Source organism: Vidua chalybeata, chromosome 20 (genome assembly GCF_026979565.1).
Source record: "Vidua chalybeata isolate OUT-0048 chromosome 20, bVidCha1 merged haplotype, whole genome shotgun sequence".
In the NCBI taxonomy this organism is placed as follows: domain Eukaryota; kingdom Metazoa; phylum Chordata; class Aves; order Passeriformes; family Viduidae; genus Vidua; species Vidua chalybeata.
The window spans coordinates 8,224,442-8,252,402 of record NC_071549.1 but is presented as its reverse complement, the minus strand read 5'-3'; the positions used below and the strand labels follow the sequence as shown (position 1 = coordinate 8,252,402).

At 56.2% G+C, this 27,961-nt stretch overlaps 4 protein-coding genes and 1 long non-coding RNA gene across 9 annotated transcripts in view; 3 read left to right on the top strand and 2 right to left on the bottom strand.

Moving 5' to 3' along the window:
• The window catches only part of NXN (nucleoredoxin), a 46,875-nt gene extending 46,478 nt beyond the window's left edge, over window positions 1-397 (bottom strand). For both annotated transcript variants that reach the window (XM_053961518.1, XM_053961517.1), the window contains exon 1: window positions 50-397. In XM_053961518.1, coding sequence (XP_053817493.1) covers window positions 50-367 — 318 coding nt within the window. In that variant the 5' untranslated portion in view covers window positions 368-397. The remainder of the gene's footprint in view (window positions 1-49) is intronic.
• A 161-nt stretch (window positions 398-558) lies between these two features.
• Window positions 559-1,624, top strand: LOC128798218 (uncharacterized). Its single transcript, XR_008434360.1, has 2 exons — window positions 559-611; window positions 1,333-1,624. It is a non-coding gene; the product is annotated as an uncharacterized LOC128798218 (long non-coding RNA).
• A 4,378-nt stretch (window positions 1,625-6,002) lies between these two features.
• On the top strand, window positions 6,003-15,223 carry LOC128798257 (multidrug and toxin extrusion protein 2-like). Its single transcript, XM_053961571.1, has 17 exons — window positions 6,003-6,107; window positions 7,993-8,094; window positions 8,527-8,595; window positions 8,923-9,071; window positions 9,216-9,258; window positions 9,862-9,906; window positions 10,271-10,368; window positions 10,596-10,693; window positions 10,979-11,092; window positions 11,284-11,351; window positions 11,617-11,725; window positions 12,106-12,181; window positions 12,468-12,537; window positions 13,107-13,239; window positions 13,519-13,613; window positions 13,846-13,927; window positions 14,215-15,223. Exons 1-17 carry the CDS (start codon window positions 6,012-6,014, stop codon window positions 14,448-14,450), a joined length of 1,683 nt encoding a protein of 560 aa, XP_053817546.1. The 5' UTR covers window positions 6,003-6,011; the 3' UTR covers window positions 14,451-15,223.
• Window positions 15,224-15,335: 112 nt separating this feature from the next.
• LOC128797973 (multidrug and toxin extrusion protein 1-like) lies at window positions 15,336-21,818 on the top strand. 4 transcript variants are annotated; one of them, XM_053961015.1, is made up of 19 exons: window positions 15,336-15,529; window positions 15,800-15,882; window positions 16,185-16,349; window positions 16,425-16,526; window positions 16,697-16,765; window positions 17,027-17,175; window positions 17,272-17,314; window positions 17,419-17,463; window positions 17,808-17,905; window positions 18,057-18,154; window positions 18,674-18,787; window positions 18,875-18,942; window positions 19,195-19,303; window positions 19,441-19,516; window positions 19,595-19,664; window positions 19,959-20,091; window positions 20,386-20,480; window positions 20,809-20,953; window positions 21,286-21,818. In XM_053961015.1, exons 3-19 carry the CDS (start codon window positions 16,191-16,193, stop codon window positions 21,495-21,497), a joined length of 1,785 nt encoding a protein of 594 aa, XP_053816990.1. In that variant the 5' UTR covers window positions 15,336-15,529; window positions 15,800-15,882; window positions 16,185-16,190; the 3' UTR covers window positions 21,498-21,818. The 4 variants fall into 4 exon arrangements, with proteins under 4 accessions (XP_053816990.1, XP_053816987.1, XP_053816988.1 ...); XM_053961012.1 differs by having other exon boundaries at window positions 16,148-16,349; XM_053961013.1 differs by lacking the exon at window positions 15,800-15,882.
• A 76-nt stretch (window positions 21,819-21,894) lies between these two features.
• LOC128797975 (aldehyde dehydrogenase family 3 member A2-like) lies at window positions 21,895-27,924 on the bottom strand. The gene is made up of 11 exons (XM_053961025.1): window positions 27,422-27,924; window positions 26,603-26,776; window positions 26,165-26,396; window positions 25,983-26,068; window positions 25,301-25,509; window positions 25,032-25,149; window positions 24,794-24,935; window positions 24,484-24,650; window positions 23,838-23,937; window positions 22,921-23,156; window positions 21,895-22,779 (listed from the first exon to the last, which is right to left on the bottom strand). The coding sequence occupies exons 2-11, from the start codon at window positions 26,762-26,764 to the stop codon at window positions 22,762-22,764; spliced, it is 1,470 nt and encodes a 489-aa protein (XP_053817000.1). The 5' UTR covers window positions 26,765-26,776; window positions 27,422-27,924; the 3' UTR covers window positions 21,895-22,761.
• Between the last annotated feature and the right edge of the window lie 37 nt (window positions 27,925-27,961).

The window sequence follows — 27,961 nt, the reverse complement described above, 5'->3', positions numbered from 1 at the left end:
CCGGGGCGCGCCCCGCCGTCCCCCGCCCGGCCGCGGCCGCGGGTCTCACCTTGCGGTGCTTGTCGGCGAAGGGCAGCGCCAGCCAGGGCATGGCCCGCACCGCCTCCTGCCACTGCTGCTGCTCCTGCTCCGCCGACACGAAGACGATCTCGAGGCGCTGCCCGCCGGCCGCCGCCGCCTCCCCCCTGAAGCGCCCGTAGAAGGCGGCCAGGCTGGCGCCGAGCTGCGCGCAGGGGCCGCCGAGGCTGCAGCCGAAGTAGAGCCCCACCAGGGAGACCCCGCGGGCGGCCAGCGCCGACACGGCAACCTCCTCGCCGTCGGCGGCCACCAGCACCTCTCCCAGCACGTCGGTGAGCGCGCCCGCCATCCCGCTCCGCTCCCGCTGCGCGCCCGCTCCGCTCCGCGCCCGCCGGCCGCGCACGCCCCGCCCCGCCCCGCCAGGGGGCGCTGCCGCGCCGCGCGGCCCCGCGCCCGCCCCCGCCTCGGGCAGCGCCGCCCCGGCCCGGCCCCCCCCCCCACCCCCTCAGAGCCGCGGCCGGCGGAGCCCGGGCACGGAGCGGGGCACGGAGCGGGGCACGGCGGGCAAGGGCTGCACACCGACGGAGCGCACGGTGGGGTGGGGTGGGGTGGGGTGGGGTGGGGTGCTGGCGGGGAATTCTTCCCTGAGAGGGTAAGCGCTGGCGCAGCTTGCTCGGAGAAGCTGTGGGTGTCCCGTCCCTGGAGGGTCCCAGGCCGGGCTGGATGTGGCGCTGAGCAGCCTGCTCCGGTGGAAGGTGTGCCAGCCCCTGGGGGACGTGTGATGGCACACACAGGATCACACAGAACCAGCTAGGATGAGAAAAGACCTTCGAGGTCACGAGTCCAAGCTGTGACAGAACACCGCCTTGTCAAACAGACCGTGGCACTGTGTGCCACCTCCGGGGATGGTGACTCCACCACCTCCCTGGGCAGCCCATTCCAGTGCCCAGTCGCCTTTTCTGTGAAGAACTTCTTCCTAATGTCCAGCCTAAACCTCCCCTGGTGCAGTTTAAGACTGTCCTCTTGTCCTGTCGCTGTCAGCAGAGGCTGACCCTCACCTGGCCACCTTTCAGGGAGTGGTAGGGAATTATAAAGTCACCCCTGAGCCTCCTTTTCTCCAGGCTAACCATCCCCAGCTCGCTCAGCCGCTCCTCCCAGGACTCCTTCCATAATGTCCCTTCCAACCCAAACCATTCTGTGACTTCCCACTGGCCCCATGAGGGTAGATCCAGCCTCCCCAAAGCCCACAGATTTATTCCCTTCTTTTGTTTCCAAAATCGAACATAAACGCATATTTACCCCTATCAAATGCAGGCAGAAAAACCTGAGAGCCAATCCAGAAGCATAAACATAAACTGGGCTGCGTTGAGTTACACCGTCTGGCTGGCTGGGATACAGAAAGGAAATAAAGCAGAGACAGTGACATGCAAACCAGGCTGTAAAATGTATTTGCTCTTTGTAATCAAAGCCTGCAATCTGCAAGCCTGCAGAATTCACTGCGGGATCCTCAGCTGCTCCCGACTGATGTCCGTGCTGCAGAAGAGCCCCAAAACAGCACACTGAAATCTTACTATCTACTGCAATAAACACCTTTGTTTTTACAACCCTTCCTTATTTGGATTCTCGTTACTGTTGTTGCTTTCAATTGTATTTAAAATCGTTGTGTAGCATCCAGAGCCATTAGGGGATGCTTTATAAATACAATTAATTATCATTATTATTATTATTACAGCTTTACAATCTCTCTTTTCTCTTGCCAAGACCTGCTCCCTAGAGGTAGTTCAAAGCAGGAGAAGTTTTGTCTTGTTTTTTATTTGCTGTGCCTTATCTGCCTTAATTAAGTATCTGGATTCTTCAGGGCAGGGAAGCTGTTTTTTAAGTCTGCAACCCTGAACTCAACCAACCCATGCAGCAAGATAAATATTCTTCTGTAAAAATTATATTTATGGCTGCAGTTAATACGTCTGGCCCTGCTTTTAGTGAACAAAGCAGGAGGAAGATGCTCTGAAACACGGAAAAAATTCAAAAGCATTTCTCTCTTAAGGAACAATAAAATAAAATGAGGAAACAACTGTTAATGAAAAAAATTCACAAGGTGAGGTGTGACTGAACTGAAGTTACACCATGAGAGAGCCTAAAATGTGGTGGGTGAGGTGCTGGTTTTGCAGCAGAATCACAGATTCAGGATGCCCATTTGAGAACCAGCTGGAATTAAAGAGTCAGGACAGCATCCCAAGGTTTTTAATAAGCAGTTTCTTGTCCATCTAGAGCCAGTGCCTATCTGCATTTTTCTAACTCCTATTTATTTTTCATAAGTATGGGGTTTTTTTATATTACACCCTAGTTGACTAGTACATACTATATTTTTCACTTAAGTATTTTTTCAAATATATTTAGTTTATTATATTATATATATCTATATTAGTTTAATATATTTAGTTTATCTATAAAATAAATTTCATTTCTTTTATTTCAGATATTTATTTTTCAAGTATATTTAGCAAGTATTTTTTTAAAAAAAAAATTGCATATATTTTATATATCTTGTATCTTGTATTATATTTTATAGAATATATAAATAAATATTTATATATTATATATTTGTTGTAATATAATATATTATATACAATATAATATATACAATATATTGTTGTAATATAATATATGTATATATAATATATTTATATATTATATAATATATTATATATTGTAATATAGATATATACTATATGTAGTGTATATATATACATATATATATGTGCATTTTTATATATTATTTTTTATAGATTATATGTGTGTGTATATATATATATGTATGTATGTATGTATGTATGTATGTATGTATATGTATATATAAAATATGTATATTTGGATAATGATTGGCACATGCTGGGATTTCCTTGCATGTTCAGTAGACACCCGGTGCTCATTAGGGTCTTGAAAAATGACAAACACTGACGAAATGAGGCAGGGTTAAAAGTGCCGAGCCCGAGGAGCGGAGACAAGAACCGGCTGGGAAAGGGGATCCGTGTCCCCCCCGGTCCCCGGCCTCGGGACGCGGGGCTCCGGTGCCATCTGCCGGGGACACCGCGAACGGCAACACCGCGGAGGGAGCGCGGAGAGCGCAGCCAGGAAAAAAAAAAAAAAAAAAAAAAAAAAAGGAGGCTCAAAGGGACCCTATGGAGCTCCACAATTCCCTGCGGAGAGATTGCAGCCAGGCGTGGGGCAGTCTGTCCTCGCCGGTACCAAGCGATAGGACAGGAGCAAACGGCCTCGAGCTGCAGCAGGCTGGATATCTGGGAAAGATTCTTCACCAAAAGGGTGGCCGAGCCCTGGAAGAGGCTGTCCAGGGTAGTGGTGGATTCATCATCCCTGGAAGTGTTCAAAAACCATCTGGATGTGGCGCTGAAACAGCAGAGTTACCCTAAAGTATCCACTGATGGCTCTGATCATCTGATCCTATGGTACGACACATATAAAACCTTAATTTGATTGCAAAAGGCTCTTCAGTTTTTAATTCAGCTGCATTCTGAACTCCACGTTGCACTGAGGGCAGTGGATTTTCCACCGTGTGTGGACATCAGGCAGCAGCAAGGTCTCTCAGAGGAAAGGGACACACTTCAAACAGTTCAGTGTTTGACATGAATCCATTGTGTCCTGACGTCCTCCTTGTTGGGCAGCTCTCAGTCACGAGTACATTTGTGGGGTGTATTTTAGCAGCAAGGTGTTGGCTGTGTTTCAGATTATGGACATCCATATCCAGAGAAAGCCCCGGGTAACTATCCCGCCGGGAATCTGCAGGGAAAACAAGGGCTAATTCCACTCTGCACATGATGCAAGTCAACTGCAATCCTTCTCCTCTCGGTTTTTTTCTTCTGGAGTCACATCAGCATTGCTGAGAACTGCACAGTGTCCCGGCTGCCGAAACCAGCTCCAGCAGGACAGCCCGTCTGCCTGCTCCAGCTGGATCGTGGCTGGTCACACATTAACTCCTTCAAACTGGTCTCTGTTAAGGTATCAGCCTCCCAGAACGCTGCTATGGATTCACTGGATGTCTAAAACAACCGCACGGAATTTGACCCTTCAAATTCCTCCGGCTGGTGTTGCAATCCTGGTAACATCCAGACTGCTGAGGGCAGCTCGTGGTACCTTCGACCCTCCTCATCGTCGGTGGCTCCGGAAGATCAGTCCTGCTGAATCCAGCTGGCAATGTCCTTGTCCCTGTCACAGAGGCAGTGCCAGGTCTGTTGTGCCAGTGATGGGGGAGGCCTCAGGGCACCCCTGCTCATCCAGCCAGGTCCTGGGGTGCCCGTTCTGCCACTTTCCAGCAGGACTGGGATCCACGTGTAACCACAGAAACACAAAACAGCGCTTCTGAAAGCGACTAGAGTTGATTTCAAACAACACCAGCAAAACACAAGGAAAGGGATTTCAACCACAGCCCTTCTGTGTGTATTTGGCTCTCTGGGGACTAGTCCAGAACCTGGCTCCTGGGACTTGGAGAGAACTTTTCTCCCCAAGCTTGTAAAAATGGGCCTTTTTATTTTCAAAGTCCTTTCCCCTCAGGTTTCTGCCCGATTCTCTCCTTGCTCCTCACTAGCGCGGGGTATTGATCTCAGCAGGGTCACCAGTAAACTTCAAAGGGGCTGACACTTGCACTGCTCGTTTAGGACCATGAATAGCACCATCTGAGCCTCATCATTTCCCCTCTGCCTGCACGGGAGATAAGGGCGCGGCAGGAGCCCTGGGCCATCTCGCAGCCAGGCTGGTGACAGTCACACCACCAGCCAGTCATCACATTTTCCCATAACCATTTCTGTTTCTTCAGAGCTGCCGCTGAAGCACCGTCCCGCACCCACTGGCTACAGAAGAGGAAGGAAAGATCTTTGAGAGGAGCACTCTTTTATCCGGAAATGCCCTGATGAAATCAGGGCACATAAAATCAGAATGACTGTGACTCACCACCACTACTATACGATTTTTCATGATGTCACATCATATTTGAAGGGACAAGGGGATAAGGGAAACATTAACGAGACAATATATTTCGGGCTGGTGACACCACAGCTATAAGACACCAGGGCAGCAATTAAACAGCTGGAAAACCGAGACCCACTTTCCGCTGCAATTTTCCATGCGTTAGCAATAGGTTTGGTTACAGCTGCTAGGTTACGAGTACCTGCACTTAGGTAAAATTTCACTTCTGTAACAACCCAGCCTTTGATCCAAACCAAATCTCCTTCTTGCCAGGTGTTGGGCAAGCACAGCCATTCCTCACCCTGCCAGCTGCACTGCTGGCCACCGGCCTGCTGGGTGGCAATCCCTGGATCAGGGACGATCCCTGCTCACGAGGCGTTGGTGAGTGGATGGAGGAGAAGGAGAGGCTGCCCAGGACCGGCTGCCCTGCACTGCTTCCACGACGCTGATGGCAGAGAGGACATTCCTTCGCTCAGGAACCTCACAGACAGCACTTAGGGGGTCCTAAACCATCGTCTCACAAGGAGTTCCCCCAGTCCATAATCACTACCCGGGGGTCTCTGGACCTCTGGTGACCCCCTGATCAACACGTGTCTCCTCAGGGGATCCCCATCCCAGAGCCGATGAGCGGGAGAGCTCCAGATGTCGCTGAACAAACGGGGGGGGGGGGGGTCCCCTGCCCCTTGCACAGCAGATCCCCAAACCACCGACATCAACAGGGGATCCCCCACCCCCAAAATCCCCGCGACGGGCTCTGGCTCTGGCCAACACGCGTGTGCGGGGAATGCCCAGCTGCCGACTCCAGCTGATGCCGGAGCGCGGCCGTGCGGGTCCCGCTCCCGTCCGGCTGAGGGTCCCAGCCCCGGCCCGGAGCACGGAGCTGCCCGTGCCGTGCCGTGCCGTGCCGAGCCGTACCGAGCCGTTCCGCCCCGCCCACAGCCCCGCGGCCCCGGGGGCGGAGGCGGCCGGGCCGTGCCCATAAGGCGGGCGGAGGTGGCCGGGCGGTACCGGCGGCGATGGCGGCAGCGCGGTGCCTGCGGGGCGCCCGGCGCCTCCTGCCCGCGGGCGCACGGCAGGAGTGCTTCGAGCTGGCCCGGCTGGCGGGGCCCGTGGTGAGACCCTAGGCGGGGTGAGGAGGGGAGGGACACGGGGGACACCCGGGGGACACGGTGTCCTCCCGCGGGAGCGCATCCCCGGGACGGGAATCGCGGCGGGGCTCGGCTGTCCGCAGCCGGGCAGCGCTCCCCGGGCGCTCCGGGATGCCGAGGAGGGAGACTTCGGCATCTGCCGGTCCCGTGCCGCCGGGTTTCGGCTGCCTCCAGCCTCCCGGCACGGCTCTGCAACCGGGGATGTGCTTCCCGCCCGCGCCGGGGCCACAGCGTGGTCGGTCCCTCCTCCACTCTCTGTGCCTGGCTGGCGCCCGGATCCTTATTCTTGCCCCAGGCGCTCTTGCTGCTGCCCAGCGTGGTCCCTGCTTCCCTGCGGCACGGCTGTGGAAGAGGAGCGGTGGGCTCGGGGAGGGGGACTAAGTTGCTAAACTGCTCTGTGAAACCAGGCCTGAGCCCTGGCACTGCCACTCACGCCTTGGGTGACAAGTGGCACTCTGCATAGTGCCAGCTCCATAGCTGGCCCTTCCAGCGGGCTCTGGGTGCCCTATGCCTCGCTGTCCTGAAACCCTCCCTGGACTGGAACTGCCGTTTGTCATTTGTCTGGACCCTCTGGAGGGAAATGGAGCCTTTGGCAGCTGGCACAGACAGCGCTGAGCACGTTTTGCAGAGGCTTCCGCAAAGGGGAACCACGCACCACAGCCCTGGCTCTAGTCACTCGTGTGTGAACGTTTGTGCTTTTAGTCTTCTGCTATATCTGGCAAATAAGTATCAGCTGTTAAACTTCTCAGAGGCACTGTCCCTGACATCAAATGCCTGACCTGCTGTGTTCAGTCAGCAGAAGAAGTCTGGACTATTTTCAGTTTCTGTGGATGAACACATCAAGCCCTCTCAGTCCCCTCAGCTGTCCTGCCTGCAGCACAGCCTGCTCCTCCATGTGCACAGACACCTCCAACCCAAATCTACAGCTGCTGTTAAATGATCATTCCATGATAAACGCTGTGCTGGGATGAAGCTGGAGGTACAGACCCCTCCTGAGGGGATTACTCACAGCAGTGGGTCAAACATGCCTGGGCTTGGCAGCAGGACTGCATCTGCAGGCAGCAGTGGGAGGTCTGCAGAGGAGAAGGGACTGTTCTGCTCTTCCTCTGACCCCTCAGAGCTGGTTTTCCAGCAGCTCTGGGCTCTTGCCGTGCCAACTGCTGTGCGGAAAGGAGCGTGAACAGCTCCCGGGCTTGGTTTCCAGCTGTGCCCACTCCTCAGTGGGTATAAATGTCCCTAACTCCTGCCATCTGTTTCGAGCTGTGCCATGACTCCATGCCCTGGATGCCTGTAAGGGGGAACATCCTCTTGCCAAGGGAAAATGAGGTCTGCAGTGCAATCTCTGCTGCAGCATTCTTACACACTGCTGGCAAGGAACACGCAGACTGGCCTTGGTGTCTCTCCAAGAGGAGAGGATGTTGTGGTTTTGGAGGATAGTTTTCCACAGATGCACGCAAATGTGGAAAAGCACTGGGATGTTTTATTTTCCCTTCTCTACGCAGCCTTCATCCTGGAAAAGAGGATTTCTAGTGAAGCCCTTAAGCCTCTCTTAAATGGGGTTATCTGGCAGATTGGCTGTGTAACACCAAAATACCACAGGGCAGGTAGATGTTGGCTTTGAAAAACAAAGCTACTGAGAGCCTGCTTGAGTCCTGGAGCTGCCTCCCCTGCCCAGCAGTGTTGGCAAGCAGGGATGAGTTCCCAGGACCTCAGCAGAGCCCTGGCCTCGAGGCGTGGACAGAAACACGAGGAAACCTGAGTTTTCATAGTCCAGCTCCTGGGGGAGGGGTGGTGTTCCACAAGCCCTAACAGGTCCTCACCTCACCATCTCCTTCTCCTCTCATCCTAGTTCTTTGCCCAGCTGCTGGGGTTCCTGATCAGCGTGGTCAGCTCCATCTTCTGTGGCCACCTGGGGAAAGCTGAGCTGGATGCTGTGACCCTGGCTGTGTCCGTACGTATTGCTCCAATTCCCCTTGGGTTTAAAACATATGAATTATGTGTCACCAAAAAATGAAGAACCAAAAAACCCAGACTTGTAGGAATGTAGATGTGAGGGCCCCTGTGGGTTTTTTTGCCCTGAGCACAGGCAGGAGAGGAGAGCTGAGCAGTCAGTGCCTGTGCCAGTGCAAGGCCAGCACCTGAGAGCCTCTGGCCAGCTCCCTGAACCCAGCAGACCTGGGCATGTAGCCAGGAGCAGCACTGTTTGTTGTGGTGCTTTAGATCTTCACCCCTTGCTAGAAGATCCTTTAGTTAACGAGACTGTGTTATTCTGAGAAATAGAGAAGGGCTGGAAAACTTCCCAGAAACTTGTAGCAGAACTGTCTCCCCACCCAGCTGGGAGGGAGGCAGTGCTGTGGGCCAGTTTCCCCTGTCTCTCCTCCAGGTTATCAACGTGACAGGCATCTCCATCGGTGCTGGCTTGGCCTCAGCATGTGACACGCTGATGACCCAGGTCAGTAGCAGCTCCCCCTTTCCCGTGCCTGGAGGTGTTTGCTGGTGGTGTCTCACCTCCTGTGCAGTGTGATCTGAGCACAAAGGGCAGGGCTGTGGCAGCTGCCAGACAGAGCAGGGTTGGGAGCACTCTGGCTGGAGCCTGCTCCTTCCCCAAGGAGCCCTGGGTCATGCCTGGGTGCCAAAGGATTTGCAATCTGCAAGTTACACCCAGCCAGCCTGGTATCTGCAGCTGCAAGGCATGGGAAAGGCATTTAGTTGTCCTGAGCGTTTGCCCAGCCCCTTTGGCTCCCTGTGATGCCCACCTTGATCCTCTCTCCTGACCCAGACATATGGCAGCAAGAACCTGAAGCAGGTGGGCACCATCCTGCAGCGGGGCATCCTCATCCTGCTGCTGTTCTGCTTCCCTTGCTGGGCCCTCTTCATCAACACCGAGAGGATCCTCCTGCTCATCCGACAGGACCCCGAGGTCTCCAGGTCAGGGGTGACATCCAGCCCTTCTGGATCAGGCATTTGCCATGGAGTGTTGAAATTAAGGCTCTCTGGAGCTCGAGTGCAGCGCTGTTTGGCTTGGCTCTTGCTTTGCTGGATCATTAACTGGGGAAACAACTCTCTTTCCAGGTTAACTCAGCTCTACGTGATGATCTTTATTCCAGCACTTCCTGTAAGTCTCTGCTAAAGCTGTTAGAAGCTCTGTGTACCTTAATAACACCAGGGAAAGGAGGGAAGGCTTTTGCTGTGTGCCTCACAGGGCAGGTTTAGGGTTTTACAAGGTGCCCCTTGACCTTGTGCCTTACAGGATGTGCACAGGCCAGCAGCTGCTGGGCCAGCAAACAGGGGCTCTCTCATCTTCCTGTGCAAAGGCTTTTGCTGTGGCCACATAACTTGTGATGGACTTTGGAACCAGGGCCTCCAGGCTCATTCTTAGCCCCAAGATAAAGGCTGGAGCTGTTCCCACACTCACAGCTGCTGGGCTCTGACTCCCCTGAGGCACAGAGCAGTACCCCTGTGGGATAAGGGTCTGTAGGGTTATCCTTCCAAGCTTTCCAGGCTTTCTCACGCTGATGAGGAAGCACTGGAGATTTCCCATTTGGAGACTGATCTGTCTTCCCAATGGGAATGGGATGTGCTTTCTGTCACTCTTGGTTTTGGGTGCTGGCAGTGCTTCAGCTGGAGCACAGGGGTTTTGGAAGAAGGTGGAGGGGGGTTGATCTGCCAGTTTTCAGTGGTCACAGGGTGGTGATGAACTGAATCCTGACTTTTACAGGCGGCGTTTCTGTACCAGCTGCTGACAAGATATTTACTGAGTCAGGTACTGTATAACTGGCCAGCTTCTGGCCATGGGATAAAGGTGGGGAACATGGGGATCTCAGTTCACCATGTTCCAGGGAGAGCTGGGCTGGGCAATGTGAGATGAGCCAGCCATGAACTCATGGGAACCACTCTTATCTGGCTCCATTTCCTACTTCCCAACTCTGTGTTTTATGGGTTGCTCCAGCTCCTGAGCTCTGCTTGTCACCTCCTGCATGTCTCACACAGCCCAGCCTCACCTGGAACATGAGCTGCCTTCTTGGCTTTCTCCTTGGGCATTGCTGGAGGTCTCCCTTGTGCTCACTGGATGGGGCTTGAGCCGTGTTTTGGGGAAGCAAATTCCAAAGTTCCTCCTTGGCTTCCAGGAGATCATTATGCCTCAGGTGGTGACAGGGATTGCAGCCAACATCCTCAATGCGGCCATGAACGCCTTCCTCCTCTATGCTCTGAAGCTGGGCATGGTGTAAGTGTGAGCAGGGCTGGGGACAGGCTCTCCCTGGGTGCAGGGGTTTGCTCAGGGCATGAGGGGGTTCCCTGCATGCCCACTCCTGCCCCCAGTCTGCAAAGCTGAGGCTGGAGGGGTCTGTCCCATATCTGCAGCAAGGTTGCTGTGGGTGCCCTCGGGTCTGTCCTGCTGTGGCTGAGGAGGTGGGCAAGGATGTCACTTGTAACCTTCCTGTCTCTCCCCAGGGGCTCTGCCTGGGCTAACATGGTTTCTCAGTACACCCAGGTCATCCTCCTCGTCCTTTACATGTGGTGGAAGAAGATCCACGTGAAGACCTGGGGAGGTACTGTTCTGTCTTAATCCTTTGGAATAGCAGTGTCTTTGGCATTGTCACCAGCACGTGACAAAGGGATTGTCATCCCCTCACAGTGGGAAGATGCTGTAGCCATGTCCTCAAGGCCTTTACTGTAGCTCCAAACATGTTCTTGTCAAATATTCTGTCTCAGGAATGCAGCATGGCACAGCAGCAATCCTGGGCTGATTTCCTGTGAGCTGCAGGGGGATTGTCCTCAGAGAGTCGATGCAGGTGGATAACACATGTTCATTCTGCTTCGCCTCCTCCTGTCAGGTTGGAGCAGGCAGTGCCTCGTGGACTGGGGCTCCTTCATCTGGCTGGCAGTGCCTGGCATGGTCATGATGTGTATTGAGTGGTGGACCTTTGAGATTGGGAGCTTCTTGGCTGGTGAGTCCAAATCCTCTTTTCCCTCTGGTTCCTGGTGGCTGCTGCTTGAGCGTGCCCCCAGAGCCCCCTGCCAGCAGCAGCCTCCTCACCTGCAGGGCTGGGTCTGCAGGACACTGCAGGTGTTCCCATCTGTTCCACGGGGACAGGTGCCTCCTTTTCAGCCAGTGAAGGAGGTGACAAATCCTTTGCAGGGCTGATCAGTGTGGTGGAGCTGGGTGCACAATCCGTCATCTACGAGCTCGCCTGTGTCGCGTACATGGTAAGGGCTGGGGGTGTGACACCCTAAACAGCCTGGGAGGAGCCCCAAAGCAGTGGTGCTGTGGATCAGAGCTGAGGTGGGAAGCAGGGGTTGGTACCAGGCAGGTGATGCCTCACACATCCAGTGCTGCAGATGGAAAATCCCTTCACTGCAGCAATGCCAGTTTGTCCCCAGTTCCCCACTGGGGAAGAAGAAAATCTCTGCAGGCTCTGCTGGCACTGCAGGCTCTGCTGGCACTCACCCCCTCTTGTCTCCTGCTTCTCAGGTGCCTCTGGGCATCAGCGTGGCTGCGAGTGTCAGAGTGGGGAATGCCTTGGGAGCAGGGAATGTGGAGCAAGCCAAGACCTCCTGCATCACTGCACTGCTGTGCACAGGTCAGTGCAGTCCTGCAGAGCAGAATATAGGGCAATTATCAGCAAATGGTTGTTTCCCTCCCCCAAGGTCAGGGACCTCCCACAGGAACCCATCCCACTTGTTTGGACCCTTTGGCAAGGCAAGATCAGGCAAAATCCTGACTCATCTTTTCTGTTATGAGCCTGGTACAAAGGCTTTGATACTTAAAAAGGCAGCTTAGTGTTCTGCCCTCACACTCCAGAGGGTAGAGGGAGAGGAAAACAGACTTGTCCTCTGCTGCAGTATCATTTGAGGTTAGTGAAGTCCAGTCCCCACCACAGGGAGCCCCTGAGGTCCAGGCCTGGGTCAGGAGCAGGGTGTGCTGCCCTTGAAGAAATTTGACTATTCCTTTTTCTTTCAGGAGTTTTTGCTGTGGTGGTTGCAGCATTGCTGGGGAGCCTAAGGGACGTGGTGGGATACATCTTCACCAATGACACGTGGGTTAACAGCTTTCTTTTAAATATTACTGCCTTCTTGGAGGGTGTTATTTATACCCCAGAAGCTGCTGACAGATAAGAGTTCATAAACCCTTATCTCAAAGGTTCCTCCCCATTTCCCAGTGTCCTTGGGCAGCACAGCTGCCTCTAGCACTGGGAACTAGCATGGTAGCAGGCTGGGATCGGGGAACTGGCATCAGCCTTTGTGGCTGATTGAGGAAGGTATGTGAGAACCAGGGCCCAGGTGGTGCTGCTTCCCCTGATCAGTCCTCCATCTTCCCAACAGGGAGATTGTCAGCTTGGTGTCCAAAGTGATGCTCATCTTTGGTCCGTTCCACCTGCTGGATGCCACAGCAGTGAGTATTGCAGCACGTGGAGTGACTCCTCTCTGCAGCTTGGGGTGCAAAGCTGCCTGAAGCCCACTCTGGACCTGTGGAAATGATCCAGAGAAGCCAACTGAGAAACTGTCCAAGCAGCTGCTTGTGTTACCTGTAACAGCTCAGTGCCCTCTGTGCTTGTGGCTGCCCCTTGGCATTGCTGCAGACACCCCAGCTTTTCCTCCTCTTTTCCCCTGGCCACAGCTCCAGCTTTTTACTGGTTTATCAAAGCAACACAAGTGAGCAGCTGGGTCTTCAGAGATACCAGGTTCTCCCAGCACACTGGGATACTCAACAGACAGTACCTCTGGCCTGTTTCCTGCTGTCATGTCCTGGGGGAGGCACCTGGGCACTGTGGGGAAGCTCTTTGGGATCTGCTCGGTGTCTGCGTTGCCAGCTGGAGCGAGACGAGCCCCACGCCACGTGCTCCAGAATGTGACTTTGCTCCCTCTTGGCTTGGTGGGACAGTGCTGTGGGTTTCCCTGTCCCCAGGGCTGTGCCATGCCCCGGAGTCCCCTGGCAGTGACCCCTGTGCTCGCTCTCCTCAGGCGACGTGTGGCGGGGTGCTGCGGGGCACGGGCAGGCAGAAGCTGGGCGCCATGGCCAACGCCGTCGGATATTACACCATCGGCTTCCCCATCGGCATCTCCCTGATGTTTGCAGCCAAGATGGGGGTGTTAGGTACGTGTTGCCCTCCAGCTGGCGTGGCATGAGCTGTGTTGAGCAAAGGCTCAGCCCTGGAACTCGTGCCCAGATCTTCCTTTGCATCAGTGGGGCTGGATTGCACACTGCTGTGTTTGGGGCCGCCACTGAGTTGGTCCCAGTAAATCCAGGTTTCCTCCCAGCTTCCCCAGGAGCTGTTTCCAAGTTTTTGGGCTGAAGTCCTTGGGCATTCTCGCAGGGACTGGCAAAGGCAGGTTTTACTCAAACTCTCCCTGAAGTAACTTCCCACTGCTGCAGGTCTGTGGGTTGGGATGATCATTTGCATCTCCGTGCAAGCCCTTTCCTTCTTGGCTTTTGTCGTCAGAATGGATTGGAGGAAAGCTGCAGAGGAGGTGAGAACTGTGCTTTTCTCTGGTAGTTCTTGAAAGGTGCTGAGTTAACTCCTGTTTCAGTACAAGACTACAGCCCTCTAGGAGGTGGCAGAACTGAACTGGGGTCTGTCCTTCTCCTGTAGCAGAGGAGCAATTTGGTACTGAGAATGCTTGTCTTGGGAGAGTGGAGGGTTTTTTGGGCTGGGCAGGACACCCTTGCCCTGAGAAGAGCAACTCTTCCCTGTGTTTTTAGGCTCAAGTCCGAGCTGGAATGAAAGAACAAGTGGAAGACGTGAACTCCAGTGGCACAGCTGCTAACAAAACATCTGCTGTGGGTATGCAGCCAGGCCTGACACCAGGCAGGGAGCCCACATTCCCCACCCAACCCCTTCCTTTCCTTCCCAACTGTGGCCACCATGTCTGTCCTGGAGGCTCAGATGGCTGGAAAGAGCACAGTGCCTGCTGCTGGCCCTGGGCCAGCGGCACTTCTCCTGCACTCAGCAATGGGGTACAAGATACAGCTTGCAGCTGTGTGTCCCAGTGTCCCCAAGCCTTGGGAAAGGACGCTGAGGACTGTCACAGGTGCTTGTGCAGCCTCCCTGCAGCGCTGTGTGTCCCACAGGTTACACCTCCCTTGACGCTGACACCGGGGACACCACGGTCCTGCCCGAGAGCATGGTGATGGGTGACAGGCAGCCTGACCACGAGCTCTGCACGCAGGAGGAGCCTGCTGTTGTCCCTGTCCTTCCCCCTGTGCCGTGGGGGGCCGTGATCCTCCGCCGTGTGCTGGCCGCTGCTGCTGCCATCGCTGTCCTGCTGGTGGGAATCCTGGTCCGGCTCCTGACTGGCAATGGCTAAAGCCAGGGACACTGGGGAACTGTGCACCGAGCAGGAGGGCACGTGGCAATGTCCCAGAGGATGGGGTGGGGAAGGAATTCCCCCGCAGTGCCTTACGCAAAGTCCCTTTGCACGGTTTCTGGTTAGCTCGCAATGTTTTATATCCCACACACAGAGTTCTTAAAGGGGGTGAGGATGTGGCACCTGGGAAAAAAGGGCATGAGAGCTGGTTCCTCTCCTGCACTGCACTGGGATGGCACTCGTGAGAGGTGGGAGTGTGTCCTGGGGCTGACCCCAGAAGGAGACAGGGCCCTGGTGCTGCTGTCCTGCGCTCTGGGGACATTGGACCGTGTCATTTGCTCATGGCAGAGGCTCCTGCTTCCCACAGCAAGTTTCCTCACACGTCAGCCTGTACCAGCATCTTGGGGTGGCAAATGCCACTTGCAGCAGCTGTGGAACAAAATGGATTTTGCTGGAAGATGTCTGACTCTCCTGTTGGGTGCTGGCTGCTGGCCCTGACCCTGCTCTCCCTCTGCAGGGTGGGCACAGGGCCTAAAGCAACTCTTCTTTGCACTTTTGTAAGGTGGGATTTTGATACAATAAAGTTTTCTGAGTAAATGTTAGGCTGTTTAATATGGCATGAGCGTGACCCTGGTCATTGGCAGGACTGAAAGATTGTGGGTCTGGCCCTGGCCCTTAGGTTTGGGGCTGGCTCCAGTGTTATCACTCTTCCCCTTGGGTACAAAAGCAAGATTTGTTGTTGTCACGGTTGTTGAGCACCGTGGAAGAGGGAGGTTGTGTTGCTGAACCCTACAGAGCCATCAAAGAACTGTCCTATGTCACAATGCAGACAGCCCAGCACCGAGTCCCTCTGGGCTTGTCCCAGGCTCTCACCTGCAGCTCGGTGACTGTGACATGTCAGCTGCTGGGCCCTGGCAAGTCAATACCTCATACAGATGTGTGGCACCTCCCTGTCACCCCACAGCTCTCCTGGTGCTGGTGGCCTGTGAATGAAAAAATGTGACACCAAGTTTGAAACTGCCCGCCACCCCCAACACCAGCGGGAGGACATGGCACATCCTGCCCCGCTCAGAATCCCGGTACGTTTGGCATGGGAGTGAGGGGAGAGCAGGGAGGTGTCTCACTCTGTCCCATGAGTTATCCCAGCCCACTGCGTGCAGGTGGGGTCTGCACTGGCAGCATCTCCCCTCCCCGCCGGGCCGAGGACGCTGCGCTCGGCCTGGGGGAGCGCTGCCAGCGAAACCCGACACGGCGGGGCTGTGCCAGGGACAGCAGGAGCCAAGGGGCCGGCTTGTCTTGGCCACTGTGATGGGAGTGAGCGAGACACAGCCCCGCCACGCCGCACACAGACCCCACAGCCCTCCACCGCCGCCGCGAGAGCAGGAGCAGCCTCCAGCCCCCTGCCCGCTGGAGCTGTGGTGAAGCAGGAGAGGTAGGAGGCTTCGCAGGGTGGATTTAGGATGGCTCAGCCCCTGCCTGGCTCAGGACAGGCAGCAGGCGCCTTGCACGGCGCGTCCGGGCTCCTCTGCTGTGCCAGGACCCTCGCTGGGCTCCGCCGCTCCGTGCCCTGCCCTGAGGCGCTGCCCACGCTCCCCATGGCCAGCCCAGGCGCGGGGAGCATGCGGCCGGACCGCCGGCCCCGGCTGAAGTTCACCCCAGCGTGGTTACACTTTGCTCGCCCCGGCGGGGTTTAACAGAGCGCGGAGGAAGGGGCTCGTTCCACTCCCCCGGCAGGGCAGCATGAAGCCGGAGAACTTCCCCGAGGAGAATGGCTTCGGGGAGGGAAGGGCCGCTGGCCAGGGCAACCTCACACCCGAGAGCTGCCAGAAGAAACGCCGCTGGATTCCGGAGAACTTCTGGGAGGACGTGAGGCAGCTGCTGGTGCTGGCGGGGCCGCTGGTAAGAGAGACTCCCCCCAGCACAACCACCCCTGCTCACCTCCATCCCTAACCTTCAGCTCTCCTCCGTGCTTAGATCCTGATCCAGCTGCTGATCTTCCTGATCCACCTTGTCAGCTCCATATTCTGTGGCCACCTGGGCAAGGTTGAGCTGGCCTCTGTCACGCTGGCCATCGCTGTAAGCATTCCCGGGGCCGGGCACCAGCTCCCTCCCTGCGGACACGGGGATGAGATATGGCAGGGGAAAAGGACAGAGGAGATTTCACACTCCCACTTTTCCTTTCATCCCCTCTCCCTGCCTGAAAGTCTGAAATGGTCACCTTCACTCCTTGCTTTTTTAACTCCCAGGTTATAAATGTCACTGCCATCTCTGTAGGCTACGGTTTGACTTCAGCGTGTGACACCTTGATATCACAGGTGGGTAGGACATGCTGGCTTGTCCTGAGGACACGGGGAGGGTTTCCAGCATCAGCTGACGATGCCCAGGCACCACACGGAGCCCTGGCTGCTCCTGCGAGCTGGGGAAGCTTATCCCCAGGTAACAATCCCTTAACGAGGAGATTCGTCCTGCAAATCCTTCCCAGGAGGTTTTCAGGGTGATCAGAGCTGCTCCACGCTCTTCAGGGCCCCTTTTCCCCCAGCACCAGCTGATTTCAGTGCTGCCCTCTCACCTTGCAGACCTATGGCAGCAAGAACCTGCTGCGCGTGGGGGTGATCCTGCAGCGGGCCACCATCATCATCCTCCTCTGCTGCTTCCCTTGCTGCGCCATCCTCATCAACGTCGAGCAGTTGATGCTGCTCATGCAGCAGGATCCCGAGGTCTCCAGGTTGGGTGGTCCCCTCATCCCTCCCCGGTGTGGAGGGGCTGAGAGGAGGGTGGCCATGGCCATGCCCCTCTCCCTGACCCCTCTCTGTGTCCCCAGGCTGACCCAGCACTACGTGAATGCATTTCTCCCTGCCCTCCCGGTGAGTGCCCGTGGGCACCCTGGATGCCACCTGCACATGGGGACGGGCTGTCCCTGTCCTACAGCTCAGCACTGGGATCATCTCATCCAAAATTTCCTTTGCAGGCGGTTTTTCTGTATAACCTGGAGACAAGATACCTGCAGAACCAGGTGGGTCCCAAAGTCCTCACACCCACCCTGGCTCAGGGCTCCCTTCCACAGTGCATCCAGGGTTTCCATGCTCACTGTTCCCAGTGACAAGGAGCCCAGGTGCCCCAAAACAGCTCTGACCCTGTAGATCACCCCATTCCACAGCCAGCTGTATCCCTCCCCCTCCCTTCATACTTCCCCACATCGGGGATTTACCTCCATCACACTCATTTTCCAAGGAGGCAACGTCACTGGAAGTTTGGGGTTTTTTTTCTGGGAAAGGCACTGAGAGTGGGGCTGGGGAGACCTTCACATCTCCCTCCCAAAACCTTGGGGAAGCCCCCCTCATCTCCTCCTCTTTGCAGATGATCATGTGGCCGCTGGTGCTGAGTGGGGTCATCGGCAACCTCGTCAACGTGGCTGCAAACTACATCCTCCTCTACGTGTTCCACCTGGGCATCATGTGAGTGGCACCTGTGCCCCCTGGAGAGGAAAACAGGGCACCTGGCAATGGCAAGGGAACACTGAGCTCACAGGGGCAGAGCAGGATGTCTTTTTCCACCCTGAGGGAGGCGTAAGCAGGATGCCAATGACCTTTCTCACTTCCTCTGCAGGGGCTCTGCCTGGGCCAACACCATCGCTCAGTATTCACAAACCATCTTCTTGTTCCTCTACATCATAGGCAGGAAACTCCACGTGAACACCTGGGGAGGTAAGGGCATCTCCCCTGCTCCCTCTGCTTCCTGCTTTACCCAGCAATGTCCATAAAACTTCTATCAGGTGTTCTTGATAAAGAGGAATTCTGCTCATCCTGATGGTGAAATATTAACCCCAGCCCGCGGTGCCCCGGGTGCCACAGTGCTGCTTCAGTGGCACTCGTCACGCGCCAGCACTGGCAGAACTGTGTGATCAGCACTAAACGTTAATTCTGCAGAAATGAAGCTTTCTGCTGAGCCTTTGGAAGGTTCAGCCCCAAAGCCAGATGAGCACAGATGTAAGCAGGAGGTTGTCTTTGGACACTGCTCTGGGAGGGATGGGCTGAGGGTTGTGCTGCTCTGTGGCCCGTGGCGCAGCAGCACAGAGGTTGTAGGTGGACACTGAGCTGATGGAGATCCTGCGGAGTGCTGGCTCTGAGAACAGGAATGGCACCTCCAGCTGCCCCGGGTGCTGTGCAGGATGTACCACATGGCCAGTCTGGTCATCCATCAGGTGTCCTTTCTCCTCTCAACAGGCTGGTCCAGCGAGTGCCTGCTGGAGTGGGACAGCTTCACCTCCCTGGCTATCCCCAGCATGCTCATGATGTGCATCGAGTGGTGGACCTACGAGATCGGGAGCTTCTTGATAGGTCAGTGGAGAGGGGAGCTGCCAGGACATGGCCAGGCTTGATCCAGAGCAGCATCCACAGCCAGCACTGACCCCTCCTGTCCCACAGGCCTGCTGAGCGTTGTCGAGCTCTCCGTCCAGTCCATCATCTATGAGGTGTCTGTTGTGGCTTCCATGGTAAGGGCTGGGTTATCACTGCACACCAGGGCTCCATGGGGGCTGTCCTGAGACAGGCACACAGCAAAAATCTGCTCCAGCAAACCCCCATCTTCCTTCTCTGCACTCCAATCTCTCCCTGCTCCTGCCTAGCCCTCCTTACGGATGGATTTAAATCCAATCCTGAAGTCCATCCTGCTCTCTGCTGGGTGGGTGTCCCCCCGTGACTGTGACAGCCCCATTGTCAGACACACGTGAGCCCTGTGCTTGCAGATCCCCCTGGGGCTGGGCACAGCTGCCAGTGTTCAGGTGGGCAACGCGCTGGGCGCCGGCAACATCGAGGCGGCCAAGAGATCCTCCAGCACCAGCCTGATCTGCACAGGTCAGCCCACAACAGCCTGGAAAGCCTCTTCCTGGCCTCCTTCCCATGGAGCAGGGAGTGTTTGCAGTCCTCTGCCTGCCTCTTCTCCCCCTGCTCTCCAGCCAGGCTGGGCTCAGCTCTGTGTGCTGTGTTTCCAGGGGTGTTCTCCGTAATTGTGGGGTCCATTTTAGCTGCCACAAGGAACGTGCTGGGATACGTCTTCACCAAGGAGAAGTGAGTGTCCCCAGCTCCTGGCCTCGGTGTGTGGAGGTCTGTTCCCAGAAATGATCCTTGGCTTTCCTCCATCCCCAGGGAAATCATTGACTTGGTGGCGTGGGTCATGCCTATCTACGTTGTCTTCCACTTGTTTGAAGCCATGAATGTAAGTCCTAGGGAATGCTGCTATTTTCCATGGGCAGCCTTGGTGCTCAGCAGCAGCATCGTGGATCAGGCAGTCGAGGGTCCCTCAGGCTGCAGCTGAGCACCAGTGCCCACACCAGGACCCTGCAGAACTCCTGGGATCATCCCTTAGAAAACATGGAGCACATGAAAGGATGGTGACCCACAGGACCGGGCAGGGACACAGAAATAATGAGCAGAGGCAGGGAGCTGGGTCACCTCCTGAACTGGGCCAAGGTGATGCTCCCTGCCCCAGCCCCTCTCCCTCTCCTGGCAGGGCGCCTGCAGCGGGGTGCTCAGAGGCGTCGGGAAGCAGAAATTTGGTGCCATCATGAACGCCGTGAGTTACTACGGTGTGGGCATGCCCCTGGCAGCTGTGCTGCTCTTCGTGGCCAAGATCGGCGTCATAGGTACTGACCCCTGGGCACTGCGCCCCCAAACCCCCCCAGGGGCAGCTGCAGCACCACTGGGGGCTCACCACAACCCTTGTGCCTGCCTCTGTCCCCCCGCTGACCTGCCTGCGCACACTGGGGTGGGCTGGGATGGCTCCTGCAGCTGCTGGGAGCTTTTACTGGGGAAAAGTAACCCCAAAGCAGGCACCCGTGAGCACCCCGTGTCCCCACTGACCTGGGTGACATTCCTTTCGGGACCTGCAGTTCTGGGATGCTGGGTCGGCTCTGGCTGACGCCGTGTGCCCTCTGCAGGCCTGTGGGTCGCGATGCTCGTCTGCATCTTCATCCTCTGCACCTGCTTCCTCACCTACATCTCCCGCCTGGACTGGGAGAAGGCAGCCAAGGAGGTAATCCGGGCACTGACAGCACTGGGAAGGTCCTGTGCCCTGCTGGGATGAGACAGGCTCAATCTCATGTCCAGTGCTCCAGAGCAAAACCCAGCTCTCCCATGACATCCCTGTATTCAGCTTCCTCCTGCACAAGCACTCAGTGGCCTCGAGGTTTCCCCCTGCACCTCATCTGGGGACACAAAGCTCAGAGCAGATGGGGTGACCCGGGCTACCTCAGCCCTGAGCATCCCCTTGTGCCTCAACAGCTCCAGGGAGGCCCCGAGAGAGGCAGCACAGCTTTGCCAGGTGGGAGTTCCCCTCTAAACCCAGCACATTCCCTCGCCAGGCTCAGCGGCGCGCAGGAGTGACCCAGCTGCCACCAGCGGAGCTGCCGAGCCTGGGCCCCGAAGCCTCCTGCAAGGACCTGGATGTGGGACCAGCCCCCCAGCCCCACACTTACCTCCCCGCCAGGGCGGTGTTGGGGTCTGTCGGTACGGCAGGAGCCGGGCACCGCGTGCAGGGGAGGGTTTGGTGCAGGAAGGGTCCTGAAAGGTTCAGGAACGAGCCCACAAAATGGGCGAGAGTGTCATGCTGGTGACACCCTCAGCTCCTGGGAGAGCACTAATTACAAGCGTGGGCTCGGGAGGGTGGCAGAGGTTGGCAGAGGGACAACCTGTGGGCAGTCCTCATCTGGTCCCACCTCTGGGGGCAGGACCTGGTTGAGATCTCCACTGCTCCTAAGGTGCCTTCAGCCCTGTGACAAAACCCTCCTGAGAAACCCCTCAGTGCCCCCCAAACCCCTCAAGCCCCGTTCTCCTTGCAGCGGGATTAGAAGTGCAGAACGATGTCGTGCTCACGGGCATCACCAAGACGGAGGGACCCACGTACCAGCTGGAGCTGCGGGAGGCCACCTCCCCTCCGGCCACCCCCGTGGTCACCAAGCAGCTGATCTTCCGGCGGGGGCTGGCCGTGGCCGCAGCCGTGGCTGCGCTGGCCCTCGGCATCACCGTGAAGCTGATCACCAGCACAGACTGAGTCGCACCAAGGACTCTGGGGACTTGTTTTTGGCGTGAAAGCCTTTCCTGAGGGACAGGCGTACCGAGCACGGACAGGCCAGTGAGAAGATTGAGTGCACGCCTGTCCCGCAGGAGCCAAAGGGCCTCTGTCAGTGGTCAGCAGCATTTGTGCAGATTTTGGTTGGGAACGGGCCCTGAGGCTGCTCTGAGCTGCCTGGCACACACTGAGTGTGTGGGGGACCCCCCAGCCCACGCTGCCAACACCCACTGGAGCTGAGCACAGCCCAGCTCCCCCTGCTGCTCCATGGCAAATGCCCAATAAAGAATAAACCCAGCTGGAGTGGGAGTGGCTCCTTGGGGTGGAAGCTGAGGGCAGAACAGGGAACATCCACACATTGGTCTTACCGTGCCCCAGGTGGCCTTCGCAGCAAAATAAAGGTTTTATTCAGCAAGGGTCAAGGGCAGCTCTCAGTTACAAGTTTGGAGGTAAAAGACTATCCATAAACTAATAAACCCCTGAAATTCAGGTGCAGAGGAGGTGGCTGTGGCTGCTCTGCCACTCTGGCCAAGGATGCCTGAGACCTGGGACTCCAGTTGCAGCAGTGCCCCTGTCTTTGCCCCAGTAGCCCCAAATACAGCAGCACAACAGTCCCTGGCACTTCTCAAGTCCTTGGGACAGCATGGCCACAGCTCAGGTGGCTTTTGCACACCTTGGATGACTAAAGGTGGTTTCCCTGCAAGGAGCATCACCCATTCAGTCATGATGCCCTTCAAGGATGAGATGCTGCAGGTTCTTCGAGGCTCCTTCCCCTCTGCTCTGGGGACAACCAGCCTGGACTGTCCCCTGCAGTGAGACCCTCATTTCCCAGGATTATGGCTGTGATGAGCAGCTTCCTCTGGGGATCAGGTGAGGTGTTACAGAGATAACAGGCTCAGTAACGACTGGCTTTGTTTAGATACCCTTGTGACAAACACTCCCACGTCCCCAGGAGTTTTTAGAGGAGCTACTGTTTACAAAGCAGGGTGGATGCTATTTCCTTCCCTCTGCCACTCACTGCTCAGGCATGATCCACGGACTAGGTCTGGATAGATTCCTGTTTCAGCAGGAGCTGGAGCCTTTAACTTGGGGTGTCTCTGTTTTAGGTGCTTTTTTTTTTTTTTTTTTGTCTTCTACCCCTTCAGTGTACTGGCTGCCTTGGAAGAAATGAAATTGCAGCAAAGTTCAGCAGTAGGACTGCAGGGAGCGAGCAGCGGGTCCAAGGGCTGGCTGCCCATCACCCCTCTCACTGGGGGCACAACACCTGGAAAGGCACAGAAACAGGGATGAGTCTTCCAGAGAGGGGGCAGAGCTCAAAGGAACGGGGTGATGAAGGGTTAGGAGGGGCTCAGGGGACAGAGCTGGGAGCACACACCCACAGGGACAGCAGAGACCCAAAGCTCACCTTTGCCACCACGGCTTTCACAGCCGCCAGCAGGGCCGAGATGAAGTGTCCCACTCTGCTCCTGTTACACTGCTTCAGCAGGAAGAGCTTGGCCAAATGCATCATCTCCATGCTGCCAGGTGGGTACCTCAGTTTGTTCACAACCTCCCACCTCAGGTCCTTGATCAGGCAGGCGCGGCGGTGGGAGAAGGTCTCGAAGGTGAACCAGCCGTGGTAGGCGCCCATCCCGCTGTGGCCTGAGGGACACAGCCAGGCAGCTCACACCAGGCACAGGCACGCCTGCGTTTCTAAAACTCAGTTTGGCAGCCCCCAGAACGTAGGGAAAGTTTGGTCATGCTGCTTCTCAGGGCAGAGGAGTAAAGAGCAGCTTTTCTAATTTTGCAGAAATCATTGAGGACCTGCTCACTGCCTTGAACTGCTGCTCGTATGAACCCACCCTTAAAATGTTAATGACACCAATTATCTCCTCCCAGGGCCAGCCTTGCTTTTCCCACAGAATTCTCACAGGGGTGGGGGACAGGAGGAGCTGGGCCTATGATTTCAAGGAGTGGGACATGAGGAGGACATTAAGCAACAAGACCTCAGCCCTGTGCCCATAGCCAGGTGGTCTCTGCCACAGGAGCCTGACAGCAGCTTTGGAAACTCAACCAGCACATGGACAAATTAATCCCACACCCCAGCACAGGAGAACCAGAGCTCACTTGTGTGCCAGGGCGTTTTCCTCTCTCACTGGGAGGCCTGACAACCAAAACACCAATGAGCCTTTTTACAAAGCAACGCATCCCACAAAACATTAACACATTAACGGGAAATGCAGCTGGAAGTTCTTGAACTGCCAAATGGGCAGACAGCTCCTGGGTGGGGTCAGAGGCTGCTGCTGATTGAATGCAGGTGCATGGGCTGGAGCAGGGACTCACCCACACCGCCGAAGGGCAGATCTGGAAGCTGGGAGTGCATCATGACATCGTTGGCTGTCATGCCACCGCTGGAGGTCTCTGCTATCACCCGTCTGATCAGCTACCCACCATGGGAGAGGGCACAGAACAAATCAGGACGGGACACATCACCGTGTACCAGAGCAGGGAGGGTTCAAGGTGATGCTTCCATCCCCCTTTGCAGGGGGCACAGGCTGTGCCTTGTTCCATGAGAGAGGCCACTTTACACCACTTAAGGACAGGATGTGCCCAGCTGGAACAGCCTCAAAATGCAAAGGCTTCTGTCAGCCCAAGGTGCTCCTCAGCCCTCCCACCCGAGCTGCCTGGGGCTGTTGTTCCAGGGCAAAGCCCTGACCTGAATTCCTGAGCTGGCACAACAGAGCCAGGAAACGGGGGCAGGAGACAGGGCAAGAAGCAGCACCCAGCTGTGTGGGAGGAGATGGACAATCCTAGAGCCCTTCAGCTGGAGACTGGGAGCCTCCAGCAGCTCTGGGGACTCTCATGGCCCCCAAATGCTACAATTCACATGGAAAAGGAACTGACACAGACCCTGCAGAAAGCTCTGTCTGGGATCAGCCATGTTCGGGATCCAGAGACACTTCCAGGAGGGAGCACAGCCCTGACCCACCTGCTTGTTGTTGGAGAACACATACAGGGCTAGGGGCTTCTCCCGAAGGCTGATGAACTCAATGGCTTCCTCCACGCTCTTCACAGTCACAATGGGCAGCACTGGCCCAAAGATTTCCTCCTCCATCACCTTGGACTCCGGGGAAACATCCGTGAGGATGGTTGGTGCTGCAGCAAATGGGAAAATGAGAACAGCAAGAGCAGGACACAGACCTGGCCCATCACAGGACATTGGTCAGGTAAGGCACAGACAAACAGACCCCACAAAGCACCCACTAACACCTCCCCTCCACAGCAGCTGCCAGGAGCACCTATGAAGCAGGAGGCCTCATCAGTCTCTCCCCCATGAGCAATCTTCTGCCCTTCCAGCAGGCTCTTGACCCTCCTGAAGTGACGCTGGTTGATGATCCTTTCATAGTCCGGAGACGACTTCACGTCCTCCCCATAGAATTCCTGACAAAGGGAACAGCAGAAACAAAAGTGCTCAGCACATCTTCCAAGGAATCACACCTGGGACAATCTCCACAGCACGAGGGACTCCTCCCCCACCTTCAGAGTCGCCTTGATGTTCTCCACCACCTTGCTCTGGATGGATGGGTCACACAGGATGTAGTCTGGGGCGATGCAGGTTTGCCCACAGTTCATGTACTTGCCCCACGTTATCCGCCTGTGAGAAGGGAGAAAGGGACGTGGTTTCTCCATGCTCAGTCCCTTCCCCAGCCCTCAGCCCAGCTGCCAGCACCTGAGCTGGGGATGCTGGCCCAGAGATCTCCCCCTGCCCTGCTGCTGAGGGCCCATCAAGGGTGCAACAACCTGACCTGCAGGCGACAGCCAGGTCACAGTCCTTGTCGATGTAGCAGGGGCTCTTCCCCCCCAGCTCCAGGGTGACAGGGGTCAGGTGCTTGGCAGCTGCTGCCATCACAATTTTGCCCACTGCAGCGTTGCCAGTGTAGAGGATGTGATCAAATCTCTGGGTCAGCAGCTCGGTTGTCTCAGGAACTCCTCCAGTGACCACAGCATACAGATCCTGCAGGGCAGGGGTGTCAGGGTCACCCCAAGCCAGCGCATCACTGTGGCACAGAAAAACCATCGCCACAGGCCCCCAGCTGGGTAATAATTAGCATTGACTCCATGATTGCAGAAGGCTGATCAATTCTTTTATTACATCATCTTATACTATATTATACTATACTTATTAAGAAGCTCAATAACCCTTCCAGCCAGCCTGACACAGCTTTGACCTAATTGGTCAATCAATCCAAACATCATCCAGTGTCCAATTGAGAAATCACCCTTTGGTAAACAAATCTCCATGTCACATTCCACATGTGGACAACAGCAGGTGCAACAAATGGAGATAAGAATTGTTTCTCATTATTTTCTCTGATCTTCTCACACAGCCTTCCTCAGGAAAATGCCTGGGCAAGTCTGTGCCTGCTCTCTGTGGCCAGAGAGCTGCTGCCACAAGAAACCAGGGGACCAACACGGGGCCACACTCACCTTGTCCAGGTACTGTGGGAGGAGCTCAGCCACCAGCCGAGCCGTGTTCTCGCTGACCTCCGACGGCTTCACCACCACGGCATTGCCTGCAGGGCACACACAGCACGGACACTGAGCCCTCAATCCTCTCCCCCACACCCAGCCACCAGCCCACCAAGGCCGGGGCCGTGCTGGAGCCCCACCTGCTGCGATGGCCCCGATCAGGGGCTGCATGACCAGCACAAAGGGGTAGTTCCAGGCCCCGATGACCAGCACCACGCCCAGGGGCTCGTAGCCGATGTAGGCCTCGTCCCTCATGGTCAGCAGGTCCCTTTTCACAGGGTGAGGGGCTGCCCAGGACGGCAGCTTCTCCATGGCCAGACCCAGCTCCCTCAGCACACCCAGGACCTCGTGGCTGTAGGCGTTGGGCCCACTCTGTAACAACAGGGAGTTTGGGGAAGGGATGGAAGAGGCACCCACCTCCCTCAGCCACCGTGGCACCCTGAGGAGTTAGAGTCATCCAGTTCCACAGTGGGGGACATGACAAAAACCATTTGTCACTGCAGAGACAGCCCTTGCCCTTCCTGCTTTACCCACTGTCCCTGCACAGCAAAAGGGAGACACCCCCTGAGAACACAGACCTTGTTCAGATCCGCCTTGAGGGCTGCCAGGATCTCCTTCTCCTTCTCCTGCACCATCCTCTCCAGGGCCTTCAGCTGCTGAATCCTGAACTCCAGCGGGCGGCTCCGGCCCGACTGGAAGGCGGCCCTGGCCCGCCCCACGATCTGCTGCATCTTCTCCATGGCTGCTCAGCGCTGAGGAGACACCGGCGACCCCCAGCTCACCACAGGGCCAAGGAGGGCTGCTCAGCCCTGGGAACACCACCGTGAGGTGTCCCACCCCCAGCAAGCCTGGGAGATTCTGTCCTTCTCGGAGAGGAGTTCCCGCTCTCAAGCTGAGTGTTCAGGGCTCATGGCATCCAAGCCCTGTTTCTACCTGCACAGGGCACCTCTCAGAGCAATCTGGGGTTTGCTGTTTTCCAGGGTGCTTTCTCCAAGCCTCAAATCCACCAGCCACTCCACCCTCTGCTCACGGGGATGTTCCCAAGGAGCCAAAACACAGAGATGACTGTGGCCCGGGTGGGCAGCCAGCTGGAAGCAGAGTTGCATGCCCAAAGCTGGCCTGCACCCATCTTCCCCATAACCCTGAGGCCCTCACATGTCTTCAGAGAAACATGACAAAACACTGCAGAGACTTCACCCTGCTTCCCAGGAGCAGCATTTCACTCTTTAGTCAGCACCAGAGATCTGATCCTGCATCCGTGCCCAACCAACCAAGACAACCAAGATCCCCTTACCACGATTAAATCCTGCCCTTCCCAACCCACTGCTACAGTTGCGTGACACAGCCCAAGAAAGCAAGTAACTCATTAAAAAAACAAAAGAAAAAAAGCAGGTTACCTTCAGAGAAGCTTCTCTCTCCACCAGCCTCCTGTGGTGAGTGCAAGCAGGCACAAGCCCTTCCCCTGCCATGGCCGGGGGCGATCCCTCCTCCCACAGGAGAGCTGGCCCTGGCCCAGGGCTCTTGCTGGGTATGAAATGCCCTTTACCAACCCTCTCCTGGCTGTGGAGCCCTGGGTGGCTGCTCCCAGCCAGGGCAGTGATTCAGCCCCAGTGTGGGATGGCAGAGACCACGTGGCTTTGCCCACGCCTGGCCCAGGTGCCACAGTTGCTGTCGGGACACAACGCTCAGGCTCGGGATCTAAAAAACCCCAGCCAGGCAGGTGAAAGGTAATCCAGCATGGATTTGAGAGGGGGAAACAGGCCAGCTCCTCTACTGGCTCACCCCACTCCCTGCTTGGCTCCAGGAGTGTTTTCAGTGCCCAACAGAGCTCAGGGGGACCCTTCTCAGGGTGCCAGGGACACCTCAGAGCACATGTGTGCCATTCAGCCAAGCCATGGCCGAGCTGGGACCAGCAGAGCAGTACTCCTCAGCAGACT

Excerpts from the sequence above, each read along its gene's own strand:
- LOC128798257 (XM_053961571.1), top strand. The coding sequence starts at position 6,012 with ATGGCGGCAGCGCGGTGCCTGCGGGGCGCCCGGCGCCTCCTGCCCGCG. Across the intron at positions 8,596-8,922 it reads GTGACACGCTGATGACCCAG|ACATATGGCAGCAAGAACCT; the intron begins GTCAGTAGCAGC and ends CTCCTGACCCAG. Across the intron at positions 11,352-11,616 it reads TCGCCTGTGTCGCGTACATG|GTGCCTCTGGGCATCAGCGT; the intron begins GTAAGGGCTGGG and ends CCTGCTTCTCAG.
- LOC128797973 (XM_053961012.1), top strand. The coding sequence starts at position 15,440 with ATGAAAAAATGTGACACCAAGTTTGAAACTGCCCGCCACCCCCAACAC. Across the intron at positions 15,530-15,799 it reads CTGCCCCGCTCAGAATCCCG|ACCCCACAGCCCTCCACCGC; the intron begins GTACGTTTGGCA and ends CGCCGCACACAG. Across the intron at positions 19,665-19,958 it reads ACTTGTTTGAAGCCATGAAT|GGCGCCTGCAGCGGGGTGCT; the intron begins GTAAGTCCTAGG and ends CTCTCCTGGCAG.
- LOC128797975 (XM_053961025.1), bottom strand. The coding sequence starts at position 26,764 with ATGGAGAAGATGCAGCAGATCGTGGGGCGGGCCAGGGCCGCCTTCCAG. Across the intron at positions 24,936-25,031 it reads ACATCAAGGCGACTCTGAAG|GAATTCTATGGGGAGGACGT; the intron begins GTGGGGGAGGAG and ends TCCCTTTGTCAG. Across the intron at positions 24,651-24,793 it reads TGAGGCCTCCTGCTTCATAG|CACCAACCATCCTCACGGAT; the intron begins GTGCTCCTGGCA and ends CATTTGCTGCAG.